Source organism: Chionomys nivalis, chromosome 7, assembly GCF_950005125.1.
Source record: "Chionomys nivalis chromosome 7, mChiNiv1.1, whole genome shotgun sequence".
Lineage (NCBI taxonomy): Eukaryota > Metazoa > Chordata > Mammalia > Rodentia > Cricetidae > Chionomys > Chionomys nivalis.
Genome location: NC_080092.1, coordinates 77,731,142 through 77,746,110, shown reverse-complemented (window position 1 = coordinate 77,746,110; position 14,969 = coordinate 77,731,142). Strand labels below are relative to the sequence as shown.

The 14,969-nt window shown below is 47.9% G+C and overlaps 1 protein-coding gene across 1 annotated transcript in view; it reads left to right on the top strand.

Moving 5' to 3' along the window:
* Positions 1–14,969, top strand: part of Pip4k2b (phosphatidylinositol-5-phosphate 4-kinase type 2 beta) — a 30,913-nt gene that overhangs the window by 282 nt on the left and 15,662 nt on the right. The window contains exon 2 of the mRNA XM_057775536.1: positions 12,567–12,664. Coding sequence (XP_057631519.1) covers positions 12,567–12,664 — 98 coding nt within the window. The remainder of the gene's footprint in view (positions 1–12,566; positions 12,665–14,969) is intronic.

Genomic DNA, 14,969 nt, shown 5'->3' with positions numbered 1-14,969 from the left:
ACTCCCCCGGGCCTCGCCACGCTCGCCCCGCGGGTGACGCCTGCAACCCCTCTGCCGAGCCACTTGCATGCCCGCCCACCCGTGCACGCTGTCCGGCCGGGCGTGCACTCCGCGTTCGACACGCGAGGCCTGGTGTCCCCGTGCTACACCGTCGCCGTCTCCCCTTCGCTCCAGCCCCTCTGGCTTCCTGCGTCCGAATGCTTGCTCTGTGCAGCCCCCGGATCTCCGAGGGAAGGCCTGGGTGCTGCGATGCCGCCGCTTCTAACCTCAGCCTGCTTGTTGCATGGCTATCCCCCTTGTCCCTTAGAGCTGGCTGCCAGATCATTGCCCAGTTGACAGGGCAAGTGGCACTGGCTTGCCTGACTATTCCTGTTTGTGGTTGTTTGGTTGGTGTGGCTGCTCAAAGTTTCCCATCCTCTAGGCCTTCTTACCTCTCTCTGGCTATGGAAATCCTCTCTGGGTTTCCTTTTTCTTCTTCTTCATGAAGACGTACACCAACTGGAGAAGCAGAGGCTTCTCTGAACCACAGGCTCTTGACTTGGGTCCCTTTGGATGAAGGAGAAGAGTGAACAGAAGGCCTGAGAGAGTGTAGACCTGGCTGTAGAAATAATAATGTCTACTCCAATCTTCTGTGGTGTTCATTTCAAAGACGTTGCCTTCTTGTCTATCCCATGGTTTTCCAGGATGTGATAAAGGCGATTGTTGTCCGAGATGCGTGGTACCCCGGGTACTGGGTACTCTGAGACTGTGCAGTAGCCTCTGCCAAGAAGTTGGATGTGGACAGTTTGAGCTGGTTGACTCTGTTTATGTGCGGTTCATTTAGGGTCTGTCCTCTTCCTCTCCGAGGGCTTCTCCTTGCCTTCTGGCTGTTCCTTTGTGAGTCCCTCCACTGGGAACAGGCAAGTGAGAGGACCCTAAGTTCAGAATGAGGGCAATGAAGTCTTGGATCTCCTGTGGATCTCATTCTTGAGATTCCCTGGCTCTTCTGGACACTTGAAATTGTCTGTAAGACCAAACAGTGACCCAGGGGCCCAGGATCAGCAAGACTTCATCTTCTGTTGCAGTTGGTAGAAGACATGGAGAGGTCTTTGGCTGGAGATGGAGGAGCTGCAGCCTCAGCCAGTGTGTCAGATCTCTGTGTCCCATACAGCAGAGAGCACGTACAAACGAGGGGTCCTTGCCGGCCTCTTGGTCTTGGACAGGTTACGCCTTCCAGTCCGCCCTGGGGTTAATGAGTATCCTGGTAGGGCAGTGTGATGCTTGGACCTCTAAAGCTGCTGGAGGTCAACAGTGAACAGAGTTTGTTCCTCTTGCTTCCTGCTGCTTCTGGGGTCATCTGACATTTCCCGGGAAACTGGGTCAGCAAAATGTGGACCCTAAATCCCTTTCTGGAGGTCAGTCCTTGATTTTGTTTGACATACTGCTTCTCACTAGAAAGCGTCCTGTCTGGGCAGAGAGCTGGTAGAAGCCTGAAGGTGGTTAACTTCGGGTCCCTTATTTCACACGTGGGACTGAAGCCTTTGGCAGAGGGTTGTATGCTTGTGGCCACCATAAGACCCGTTCCTTGTCCAGCTCCAAGAGGCTTTGTTGGTTAGTGACAGGTTTTTTTTTTTTTTTTTTTTTTTTTTTTTTTAAGACAGGGTTTCTCTGTGTAGCCCTGACTGTCCTGAAACTCACTCTGTAGACCAGGTTGACCTGGAACTCACAAAGATCTGCCTCTTCCTCTCAAGTGCTGGGGTTAAAAGCGTGCACCACCATCACCTGGCTATTCTTTTTTACAGATTTTTTAAAATTATTTTATTGGTGTTTTAGCCTGTATGTGTATCTGTGTGAGGGTGCTGGATCCTGAAGTTACAGACAGTTGTAAGCTGCCATATGAGTGCTCTAGAAGAGCAGTCAGTGCTCTTAACCACTGAGCCATCTCTCCAGCCCCATCACCTGGCTATTCTTAAGTGACAGGTCTCTTGTTCCTTTTACTCTCTCAGCCATGACCAAGGTTAGATGGTCCTCGGGGAAAGTGTGTGTGTGTGTGTGTGTGTGTGTGTGTGTGTGTATGCACACATGCTTGTATGGATGTGTATGTGTGTGTCCGTGCACTTGGGTGCGCCTGCTGTGGTGTGTGTGTCTGTATGCGCATATGCTTGTATGGATGTGTGTATGTGTGTGTCCGTGCACTTGGGTGCGCCTGTTGTGCATACCAGTTCCTGGGAGTGTATATAGTATTTGGTTTTCTCACGGGCAGTTAGAAATCGACAGAGATGTGGGCATGTGATGGAAGACTCAGAGCGGCAAGTAGACTGGGCGATCACCGTTCCCTTGGCTAACTTTGAGAAAGTGTGATGGGCTAGCTGGAAAAGCATTGACTTTAGGCAGGATCCACACACTTCTGAACACGGTGCTCCCGGGAGATGGGAGGGGGATGTGGAGCATCACCTGGACAGGTGAGCTTTGAAGGCCAGTTACCTGTCTTACTGCATCCTGGCCTACAGCACGGTGCACAGGCTGCATGCAAGTTAGGTACCCAGAAGGCCATTTCTCCAGGGGATCAGGGCTGCACTGCTCCTGCTGGGTTCCTGCCCTTTCCTGAAGATTCCCTGTCTTCAGAAGCTTCCTGTTACTCCTCTTCACCCCTTCAGACTTCAGATATCACCTTTTCTTCAGGTCTTCATTGGCCTTTGAAACCTTTAGTCATGTTGGTCTGGAGCTAAAACAGTGCATTACCTGTGAATGCATGGGTCTCTGCAAAAACCCCTTACCCTCTCATGAGTCGGTTGCTTTATTTCTGCGCGGAAAGGAGAAGCCCCTTTAAAGGAGCTGGTTTGTTTTGTTTGTTAAGAGAGGCATTTGAACTCAGTGTTGTCACGGGAGTCCCTGGATAAGACAGGCAGTCGCTGATCTCTGGAAGAAAAGAGGGTAGAAGTCGTTGGGCCGGACAGGGCGGTACTAGTGAGGAAAGACAGAAAACTGGGGTTTTAGCGGATGATAACCTTGTTCCAAGGGTCTGGGATGAGGGAATAGGTACTCTCTGAAGGAACACGAAACAGGAGGGCTGCCCTGCCGGTGTTTGTGTGCCCCTTAGAAACCACACATACGTAGAGCTCACCAGGAAGAGTAGTAGCAGTGATGAGAACTCTGTATTTACTCATCTGAGAAACCGCCAGCTCTTCCCCAGAGTGGCCAGCCCATTGTACTTTTCCACCAGCAGCGTGTGATGTGATTGCTCCAGATCCTTGTCAACACTTGTTACTGTCGTTTTTAGCACAGGCATCCTAGTGGGTGTGAAACAGTATTTCATTGTGATTTTGATTTGCATTTCTCTGGTAACTAGTGATGTTAAGCATTCTTCCATATGCGCTGGCCATTGTATACTTTCACTGGAGAATGTCTATTAAATCCTTTGTGCATTTAAAAACAAATTGTGCTTATTTATTTATTTATCTATCTGTTTTGCAGTCCTAGAATATGGTTATGAATCCAGAGACTTGTACATGTTAGACAAGGAAGCACTTTCTTTTTTTTAAACTTTAATAACCTCACATCAGGCTTCTGAAGAAAGAGAACCTTCAAGAAGGGCTAGCAACCCATCAGGAGCAATGCAGCCCTCATCCTCCTGGCTCAAGCTGGGCCCAAACTCTCTTTGTAGCCTAGGATGACCTTGAACTTCTGAACCTCCTGCCTGCACCTTCTGAGTGCTAGATTTACCTGCATGTATCATTACTCTCAGTTTTATGTGGTGCTGGGTACCAAACCCAGGACCATGTACAAGCTAGGCAAGTACTCTGCCAACTGAGTTATACCCTTAGCCTCTTTTCATTTTTCTTCTTCTTATTGTTTTAAATGGGATCTCATTTAGTTGCACAGGGTGACCTAAACTTCCTCTGTGTTCCAGGCAGGCCTTGGATTTGCAGTCTTCCTAAGTAGCTGGGGCTATTTTCTTTTGAGCCAGGATCTCACTGTGTCTGTGTGGCGTGTAACCTGCCTGCTTCTTCCTCCCCGTTGCGGAAGCGTGAACCACTGTGCCCAGCCTTGCTTCTTACTCAGCCTGTTTAGCCTCTGCATTATTTATGCTCATGGCTCGTGGAATTAATCATGTGGATAATCCAAAAGCCATTTCTGTGAGGAGATGCGACAGACTTGCCTCCCAATGCGGTGTGCTGAACCTGGCATTCAGATGGGTCTGTGTTCCGTGATGCTCTTGATGCTTCAGGAGAAGAGGCAGGCTCTGGATCGTGCAGACGGGAAAGCAAGTGCACCTCTTCTGGACCGTGCCTAATATAAAACTTTAAGTTCCCTTTGTCTACCAAGTAAAGCTTCTTTCTGCTATTTGAGGCTTCACACTCGGGCCATAGCCTCGGCAGCTAACCCTTCCTTCCTCCAGATGGACAAATACTGGCACGTACAGCAGTCTTGCTTGTCTCTCCCTTATCCTCAGACCCCAACTCCCTCGTTTTTTCTGCTCATCCCTCAGCTCAACATTTATCAAGCAACTTTTTAGTTCCAGTCACATGCTAAGAGTTCTCAGCCAAGCAGAGAAATCGACATGTAAAGAAATAATTACTGGTAGGTGGTAGTGGCGCACGCCTTTAATCCCAGCACTCAGGAGGCAGAGGCAGGTGGATCTCTGTGAGTTCAAGGCCAGCCTGGATTACAGAGCTGTTCCGGGACTGGCTCCATAGTTACTGGAAAACCCTGTCATGAAACCCCCCTCAAAAAAAAAAAAAAGAAAGAAAGTAAAACAATTACTTACCCTAGTCTGTGAGATGGCCTAGCAGGTAAAGGTGTCTGCAGCCGTGCGGTGGTGCCACAGGCCTTTAATCCCAGCACTCGGGAGGCAGAGGCAGGCGGATCTCTGGGAGTTTGAGGCCAGCCTGGTCTACAAGAGCTAGTTCCAGGACAGGCACCAAAGCTACAGAGAAACCCTGTCTCGAAAAAAACAAAAAAAAAAATAAATAAATAAATAAATAAAAAATAAATAAAAAATAAAAATAAAGGTGTCTGCTGCCAAACCTGACCATATGCATTCAATTCCTGGGACTCACATGGTGGAGGAAAGGGAAAAACGGCCCCCATTCATTGTCCTCTAACTACACACATGCGCCTTGACACTCATGATAAACAATAAATAAATAAGTAAATGCAATTTTAAAAATTACCCTAAATATGACACTTAACTCGTGAAGATGCACAGAGGAATGGGTAATTAATTAAACCTGGGGGAAGCAGGGAGCCTTTCAGACATGGCTGACTTTTAGCCAGATCTTGGATTATTTTCGTGGTCTTTATCCTTTCCATTCTTTTTACTTATCCTTTTGTTTTGTTTTACAAAAACAGGGTTTCTCTGTGTAGCCCTGGCTGTCCTGGAACTAGCTCTTGTAGACCAGACTGGCCTCGAACTCACAGAGATCCGCCTGCCTCTGCCTCCCGAGTGCTGGGATTAGAGGCGTGCGCCACCGTGCCCAGCACCTTTTCATTCTTAGCGCCCTTACCTATTTGAACTTTGCAGTGGTCCCATCAGTGACTTCCCTGCACATTCAGGCACACATGCACACAAAATAAGTAATTGAGGGAAAAAACACTAGAAAAGAAAATTTTACAGTCTTAGAAAGCATCAACCTGGGATTTAGTCAGTAAAAGCCCCTGTTATTTTCGTTATTAATTAATCTTTCATGGCTCTGGATGTTGAACTCAGAGCCTTGCACGTGCTAGCTAGGCAAGTGCTCTAATATTAAACTACATCCCCAAACCTTCATTTTATTATTTTTATTTTTTAACCTGGCTACCTTGCCACCCTGACTCTCTTTCATTTGGTTTTAAAACATTTATTTATGTGTTTGTTTGTTTGTGATCCTGTGTGTGTGGAGGTCAGAGGGCAGGTTTTAGGAGTCAGTTTTTCCTTCCAGCAGGAGAATTCCAGGGATGGAACTCAGGCCACCAGGCTTCGTAACAGGTGTCTTTACCTGCCAAGCCGTCACCCTGGCCCCACAGCCCACCCACTTTCCTGCCCTCTTTTTAAACTCTTTGAGACATGTTTTTCTAAACTGCCCTTCAACTTGCTCCGAAACCTAGTACGGGCTGGTCTCGAATTCATGATCCCTCCAGGTTAGCCTCCTACACCACAAGGTCCAGTTAGCTGTTACTTACCGATATTCCTAACATGATGGAGCATTTACTTGTCTTGGCTCTGTCACCCCACCCCCACCCCTTGCCCCTGACCTGTAGTGCTGCCCCCCCCCACGAGTGCTTGCACACTTACTGCTCCAGAAACACGCGCGTTATTTCGAACTTGAGGCTTGGTGCTCACTTATCCCCCCCACCACTTGGAATTCCCTTCCTCTGGCTTGTTTTGGAGAATGACCCTAGACCTTACCCAGATGCACTTCTCTGCCCCTGGCTCCAGCAAGCAGAGCTTTCCCACTCGCGGGCAGAGCCAGCCGCCCCTTAGTCTGTTTTTTTCATCTCCCTTTATATTCCACCAGCACTCATCACATCGCTTCTGTTACTCGTCTGTCTTCCCAGCCAAATGGAAAGATGTCTTTTTGTTTGTATATCCCGAGCTCTGGCCTCAAGTCAATGGAGTAGAAGTTTGGCAGAGACTGAGCCAGACCAGGAAAGATATTGAATGCTAGGCTAAGGAGTTACCGCTTTGCCCTGACTTGATGAGGAGCCATAGAAGGTTTTTTGTTTTGTTTTTTATTGTTTGTTTGTTTTTTGCTTTTGAGACAGGGTTTCTCTGTGTAGCTCTGGCTGTCCTGGAACTTGCTCTGTAGACTAGACTAGCTTTGAATTCACAGAGATCTGCCTGCCTCTGCTTCCTGAGATTAAAGGTGTTTTTTTTTGTTTTTTTGTTTTTGGTTTTTTTTTTTGGTTTTTCGAGACAGGGTTTCTCTGTGGCTTTGGAGCCTGTCCTGGAACTAGCTCTGTAGACCAGGCTGGTCTCAAATTCACATAGATCCGCCTGCCTCTGCCTCCCAAGTGTTGGGGTTAAAGGCGTGCGCCACCATCGCCCGGCTAAAGGTGTTTTTCACCACCTACTGGCAGCCATGAAAGATTTAAAAAAAAAAAAAAACCCAGATTAACTCTATCTTACATCTTGTTCCTTCTTTTCTTTTTTTATTAGAAAATTTATGTTTCATTTTACATACCAACTCCAGTTCTCCCTCCTTCCCTTCTCCTGCCCCCTACCTACCCCCCCTTCCCATCCCCCTCCACTCCTCAGAGTGCTTAAGGCCTCCTTTGGGGAATCAACAAAGTTTGCCATACCATCTTGAGGCAAGACCAAGTTCCCTCCCACCCCTATGTCAAGGCTGAGCAAGGTATCCCACTATAGGGAATGGGCTCCAAAAAGCCAATTTATGCACCTGGGATAGGTCCTGGTGCCACTGCCAGGCTCCCCTCCCCAAACAGATCAAGGCACATAACTATCACCCATCATAAAAAAATTTTAAACAGAGATGTAATCTTATTGTAGGCTCTTCCAGTGTGGAGTATTTTTGGCAGTGCTGGGAGAGGCTTAGGTGCCCTGTCTCCAGCCTGATGTGTCAGGGCCAGAGAGCTGACCTTAGAACCTTTGCTCATTCTCTTCGAGAATCGTGTGCTCTCTGAGAGTCCCTGTGTTGGGTTAGTTTCATGCCCCCAAGAGCATAGTGTCTTGTTTCTTTTGTGTATACAATATCCCCCTAGCCACCCGCCTCCTGCCACGTATATATCTAAGATAGAAAATCATATAGTGGCTGTTTTGATAAGTACTGTTCAATTGAAATTGAATAAAGTTCTCTAGGGATATAAAATTTAGCACAACTAAGTGGGGGTTCTTCTGACTCCTAGAGTGAATTACCACCTGTGTATGCGGCTCCGTGGAACCAAAGGTGAGATCTAGATTGTTCGCCATTGTTTTAGCTGCATTTAAAAGTTCCGTTACGAGGTTGTATACTCAATAACGAGGATGAAATTGAAACCCAAAGCTCGCCAGTGTACAGCCATTTAAACTTTCTTACAATAAGAGTTGCATGAAGGGCTGGAGAGGTGGCTCAGGAGTTACGTGCTTGCTTGCTGCTGTTTCAGAGGGCTAGAGTTTGGTTGTTAGCTTCTGTGTCTGGTGGTTCACAGCTTCTGTAACTCCAGCTAAAGAAGTGTGGGCTGCTCTTGCAGGGGACCCCAGTTCTGCTTTCTGTTTCCAACCCTGGAGATGAGTAGCTCCATCCCCAGAGGATCTGACACCCTCTTCTAGCCCCCTCAGCGACCCACACTCATGTACATATCTGTACACAGACATACGCATATATGCATAAAATAAAGCTTTTAAAAAAAAAGATTCAGAGAATTAATGAGTAATGCATTCCCTCATAGGTCCTGTTAGAATAATTCAGCCTGGTCCTATTAGAATAATCAGTCATGGTTAATAGACAGTCTTTGTAGTTCCAGAAGTATCAAGCCCTGGCCTTAGCACTAAGTTTATATCTTAGACTAATCCAGAATCAGCTTGTAGCAGTTTCTATAATGTTTGGGAGTAAGCATATTCTCCATAGAAAGGAAATGTTCTTTCTATGGAGGGATGAACCGGAAAAGCCAGAAGTGAAGTTTGTTATGTGCGTGCTGGTGATCTGAGCACGGGAAAACAGAGGCAGTAGGGTCACGTGTTCAAGGCCAGCCTGCTCTACACAGCAGATGCCAGGCCAGCCTGGTCTGCATAGGAAGGCAGTGTCTCAGAAAAGAAAAGTCAGAATTTCATAAGAGCCCTGCACTCCATTTTCCGTAGTGCCCTTTGTTTTACGGGTTTCCTTTTGTTTTGAGATCGAGTCTAACCACCATGCAGGCCTAAATGGCCCGGAACCGGCTTTGTAGGCCAGGCTGGCCTCCAACTCAAACAGATCTGCCTGCCTCTGCTTCCCAAGTGTGGGAATCAAAGGCAGGCCTGCTTGCTTCTTTGTTTTTAGTGTTCATGGTCTCCCCGTCGGATTCACCCTCCTGCCTCTGCCTTCTCGCTGCCAGGATCCAGGCATGCCCACCATACCCACTCTTACTATTTTTCAGACAGAATCCTTCTGTGTATCCCAGGCTGGCCTAAACTCGAGGTCCTCCTGCTTCAGCCTCCCTAGTGTCTAGTTCTCTTTTAACTTTGAGAGTAAGGCTTGAAACGCCAGGAAAAGGATGTGGGATAGCCACCATGAATTAATTGTCTCTGATGGCAGGAAAACCAGGAAACGGGCTCGTTTCCGCTGGAGGCACAGATTAGACGGCCATGTTCTCTTGTGAACACCCTTGCAGGGCAACTGTGCTTTTGGTTGCTGGAAGGCATAGCCAAGAAAGGTCATCACAGAAGGGGATGGTGGATGGAAATTGTAAAACTTAATTTATCAAGGAACTGGGCCTACAGTAAAGCACAATTTTTTTTTTTTTTTTTTTTTTTTTGGTTTTTCGAGACAGGGTTTCTCTGTGGTTTTGGAGCCTGTCCTGGAACTAGCTCTTGTAGACCAGGCTGGTCTCGAACTCACAGAGATCCGCCTGCCTCTGCCTCCCAAGTGCTGGGATTAAAGGCGTGCGCCACCACCGCCCAGCAGCACAAATTTTTAATGTGTAGTTTACTGACTCCTGACAAAAATGGATATGCTCATGTGATCAAACAACAGACTTTGGGGGTGGGGATGAGGGATTTGAGACAGGGTTTCTCTGTGTTAACAGCTCTGGCTGTCCTGGAACTTGCTTCATAGACCAGACTGGCCTGGAACTCACAGAGATCCAGTTTTGTTTTGTTTTTTTATATTTACTTTTTATGTATTCTGCAGTGCTAGGGATCGAACCCAGGACCTTGTGTGTGCTAGTCAGGTGCTCTGCCACTGAGTTACATGGCTAGCCTTTTGCCTTGTTTTGTTTTAGACAGGGTCTCATGTAGCTCAATTGGCTTTGCACTCTTGATTTTTCTCTTCCCAAATGCTAGGATTACTGACATGTGCCACCACTCCTGGTCTCAGATGATTTTCATTACCCTGGACCATGCTGTTGCTGCTTTTTGGGTTGTTTAGTTGGTTATTTGGAGACAGGGTCTTTCTTTGTAGCCCTGACTGTCCTGAAACTTGCTATGTAGATCAGGCTGGCCTTGAACTCATAGAGTTTCCACCTCCCTCTGCCTCCAGAGTGCTGGGATGCTTCTATAGGTGTGTGTTACCTTGCCTGAGAAGGAACATGTTTCTTACGTCCGTTTCCTCTTCACAATTCCCAGGCTACCCAGGCTGTAGTGTGATTTCTCATGTAGATGGAATTACTTGGCATGTGCTTCTGTGTCGGTTCTAGTCAAGGCTTTGCCAGCCATGGGTTGAATATCCCCCCATGCACACGCACACACACACTCACTCACTCCATCTTCCTCAGTTTACCTGTAAGTGCAATGGGCTTTTCACCAACTCTGAGAAAGTGGTTCACTAGCCCAATTAACTTGAAACTTACTCCATTACCTGACATTTCTAAGTAAAAGAAGATTTAAACTATAAAAGGAGAAGCAAATTAAATGCCAGTTCCCCCATTTGTACTCCTGATGGAGTCCTAATGACTATAGGTTATCCCCTTCCTGCCACATGGGGCCTCCTGTAGATAATAGAGGTTCTGCAAAGATCGTGTCTGGGAGACCCAGTCTGTGCCCCTCACCCCCAGTCCATTAAGTCACGACTAAGGTTTCCGCAGTCAATCCTGAATGCATTAGATGCATTAGTGGCCACTGGGTTGAGGGTCAAATGTCAAATGCTCTGCTGTGATAGCGGAGGACATCTGTGGCTAATTAGACCACTAATTGGCTAAGCAGGATGGGGAAGTGCAGGATCTGCCCTCAGCTCTGCACCAATGAGGAGCCGGCCCCTGTCCAGGCCTCTAGGGGCGTGTGTGGTGTGTGTGTGTGTGTGTGTGTGTGTAAGTTGTGTCTCCCTGGCTTCCCATCCAGGCCTCTATTACCTGGGGTGGAATGTGTGTGTGTGTGTGGGGGGGGTGTCTCCCTGGCTCCCCATTCAAACCTCTATTATCTGAATGTGGTGTGTATATGTGTGCATGTGTGTGTTGTGGCTCCCTGGCTCCCTGTCCAGGTCTCTATTACGTGTGTGTGTGTGTGTGTTGTGTCTCCCTGACTCCCTGTTCAGACCTCTGTTATCTGGAGGTTGGGTGTGTGTGTGTGTGTGTTGTGTCTCCCTGACTCCCGTCCAGGCCTCTATTACCTGGAGGTTGTGTGTGTGTGTGTGTGTGTGTATGTTTGACACTGAGAAGGCTTGTTTGTAGTAGGGGCAAGGTATCTCCTCAACAGTTCAGCATAAGCAGGGTTTTGCATGGTGAACTGGTCTTGCTCTCGTCAGGAGTGTCAGAGTGAGCCAGGGCCAGGTGTCTAACTCCTCAGCTTACTAATCTTTTTTTTTTCTTTTTTTCCTGAGACAGGTTCTTACTATGTAGCCTTGGCTAGCCTGGAACTCTACGTAGATCAGGCTGGCCTTGAATTCAGGATGCCTCTTGAGTACTGAGATTAAAGGCGTGTAACACTTACCCTGATCCCTTTAATTTTAACCATTTTCTCTGGAGATAGAAGCTATACCCACAAAGATCCACCCATTTTTTCCCTAGCAATGAGCTAATGTCTTGAGTGGTCCTCAGTTTGTATTAAGATAACCAAAGGCTTCAGTTAGTATGCACTGAGGTTGTAGGGCATTCCTTCATTAATGCATTTATTACGGTTGACAAATATTTATCGAATAACTCTCAGGTCAAGTAAGGGTGCCATCATGGAGTCCCCAGAGGTCCACTAGGTGATCTCTGCTAGCACAATCAGTGGCCTGGCATGTGGAAAGTTCTGGAGTTGACCTCCAGCACTAGAAAGAATAGAAAGATCAGTCATAGCCTTGCCTAGCTGAAGTCCAGCAGGCCATGAGGTTTATCAGCATTAACCACAATATTTGGGAGGCCTGGGGAGCAAGGAAAACTTCGAGGAACATATGCCCAGCTAACTCAGACTTTTACCTCGGGGTCGTGGGTTCTAGCCCCAGTTGGGCACCATTGTGTAAACAGAGATTCTTCTTTCGTTTTCTGGCCGCCCAGACCTGAATAACCACACAGGATCTATATTAATTACAACACTGTTTGGCCAATGGCACGGCAAATTCCTCGCTAGCTCTTACATAGGTTATTTCCACTAATCTGTGTATTGCCACAAGGCTGTGGCTTAACCGGCCAGGGTCTCGTGTCCTTCTTCAGGAGCTACATGGCTTCTGCCTGACTCCACCTTTTTTCCTCCTCGATCTTCGCTTGGATTTCTCACCTTGCTATATTCTGCCTTTGCCATAGGCCAAAGCAGCTTCTTTATTAACCAGTGGTAATAAAACATTTACAGCAGACAGAGGGGGTCCCACATCGAACTCCACCTTGTTAGGCAGAGGAGACTCGACAGGTGGAGGTGTGGCTGGGAATGGATTACTCCAAAGAAGAGCAGAAGTCAGACAGAGAGAGAGCCTGGAGGGGGAGGATACATTTCGGGTTGCACCTTCCTATCTCTAAGGCTGTGGCCTCCTGGTTAAAACCCTCGCTTTGGCCTTGCTTTGCAGATCAATGAGCTGAGCAATGTCCCTGTCCCTGTCATGCTAATGCCAGACGACTTCAAAGCTTACAGCAAGATCAAGGTGGACAATCATCTCTTCAATAAGTAAGTAGGCTCCTGCGGGGAGGGCTGGGTTTTGTGGACAGCCTTTTACTTCCTTGAAGTGCCTGACATGTGTCACAAGTACACTTGTTGGCAGAGTTGACAGATAGGCCTGGAAGATGCATTTGAAATGTGATTTCCCCCACGCATGTCATCTTTCTGTATCAACTACCGCTAGGGTCCCTTGGGGCTGTAGCTGGGCCCCAAGTGATCTATCCCGGACCACCTCTGGAGAAGGGAGCTCTGGGAGCTGAGGTAGCTAGTGTACCCATCTTTATCTCTGCTGCCAGGCATGCCCCTGCCCCACCTATGTGTAAGCCACAGGCTGAGCTTGGTGCTCAAGGTCACTTCCCAAAATAAAATCTTCTCTCTTTTGATTTTGTGGCCTCCCGGCCTCCAGACCAATGTCTAGAAGTTGTCTCCGGTCACTTTTGGAGTCCTTCAAGTGGTCAGCTCTTATACAGCACTGCCGAGGACCTGTTCTAAGCCGTTTGCTTGTTTGTTTTGAAACAAGATTTGTCTGGGTAGTCCTGGCTGGCATGGGGCTCACAGTGTAGACTATGCTAGCCTTGAACATCAGTGAACTCCTGCCTCTGCCCCCTTGGTGCTGAGATTATAAATATATACATACATATATGTATGTATATGTATGTACGTATGCATGTATGTATGTATGTACCGATATGCTGGCTTAGCCCAGACTGGCGTGAATCTTACGGTGTAGACAAGGTTGACCTCAAACTTCTGGCAGTCCTCCTGCGTCAACCTCCTGAGGTACAGATGTGACACACCTGCCTCCCAAGCTTTGCTTGTTCTTGCTGCTGCTGCTGCTGCTTTGAGACAGCATCTCATGTAGTGTAGGCTGGATCTCAGTGTGTAGTCTGATCTCAGTCCATGCCTCGAGCTTTTGACAGTCCACTTGCCTCCACCTCCCAGGGCTGGAGTTTCGTGTTCACCCCCACTCCTGGCCTTTTTTGTAGCCTTAATTTTACATTTCACCACGGGCCACACCAGAACCCGTAAGGCACTCCCACTGTGCTCTTTCTGCACGCTCGCCTGGGTCCTGCTGTCCATTGTCCTTAGTCTCCACCACCTCACCAGCTGCACAACCCCCCCCCCCATTTCCAGACTGTCAGCCCTGAGGACAAGCTTGGTTTTCAGAACAGCTTCTAGTGGTCTTTCTCTGCCACAGTAGGCAGGGGCATCTCGTGGTGGTCTTCAGAACGGCCACCTCCCAAGTGGCCTCCTAAGGAATGGTCGGTAGCCATCAGCTCAAGCTGGTACAGTTTGAGAGGTTAGCACTCCAGGGGCAGACATCACACACATCCTGTTCCAGGTCTCTGGTCTCCCTCACACCTTGGTCCAGACAGAACACTGAGCTCTTGGACTTTTCTTTCATCTTCGCTTTGGCTCATTTCAATAATCCCAGATGTAATGTCTATAAGGCAACAGTGTTATTCTAGAAGATGTGTCGGGAGGCTTCCGGAGGAGCCACTTATTTTGATTTTCAGGAAGTCTGCATCCTGGAATAGCCAGAGGGCCTCAGTCTAGAAGAGAACCCCTTGACAGAGTTACCATAAAGGAAGAGCCTTCATTTCTAGACCATTTTCTCTCTTTTTAGGAGTCTAGGCTGACTAAGGAGTGGCGTGGCTTTGTAAAGGTGTGGTCCCAGGGCTAGGTCTGTAACTCATTGGTAGAACACTTGCCTTGCATGTGTGGGGCCCTGGGCTTGGTTCCCAGTACCACAAAACCCACAAACAAACCAAAAAACCAGTTCCTCGTCAGCTGACTGAAGACCTCTTTGGTACAAACCAAGCTTGTTTGGCTGAGGTGTCTCACGCGATGCCCAAGTTGTTCTGGAACTTACCTAGGTAGCCCATGTTGGCCTGACGCTCTCAGTGTCCCTCTGCCTTAGTCTCCTGAATGCTGGCCCTGCAGGTGAGCTCTTGGCTCACGCCAGCTTCACCTTCATCTGTGGACATGCAGCAGGCAGAGAGTCTTGGACATGAGCATCTCCAGGGTGTTTTCCAGAGAAGAATGGCCTTTCGATGAGAGCAATCTTCCTAGACGGTTATTCTCGTCCCAGCATACTGTGAGAAGGTGCACACTCTGGGTCTCGCTGCCCAGTGGATACGCTTTTCTTTTCAATTTTAAGGACAGCATTAAAAACAAAACCAAGTCATACAAATTCTAAGTGTACAGTTTGATGAATTCTACCCGGCCAGAATCACTTACAGTGTTTGCTGAAAATGCAGAGTTTGCGACTCCAGAGTTTCTACAGGCCACACTTTGAAGATGCTCTGGTGTC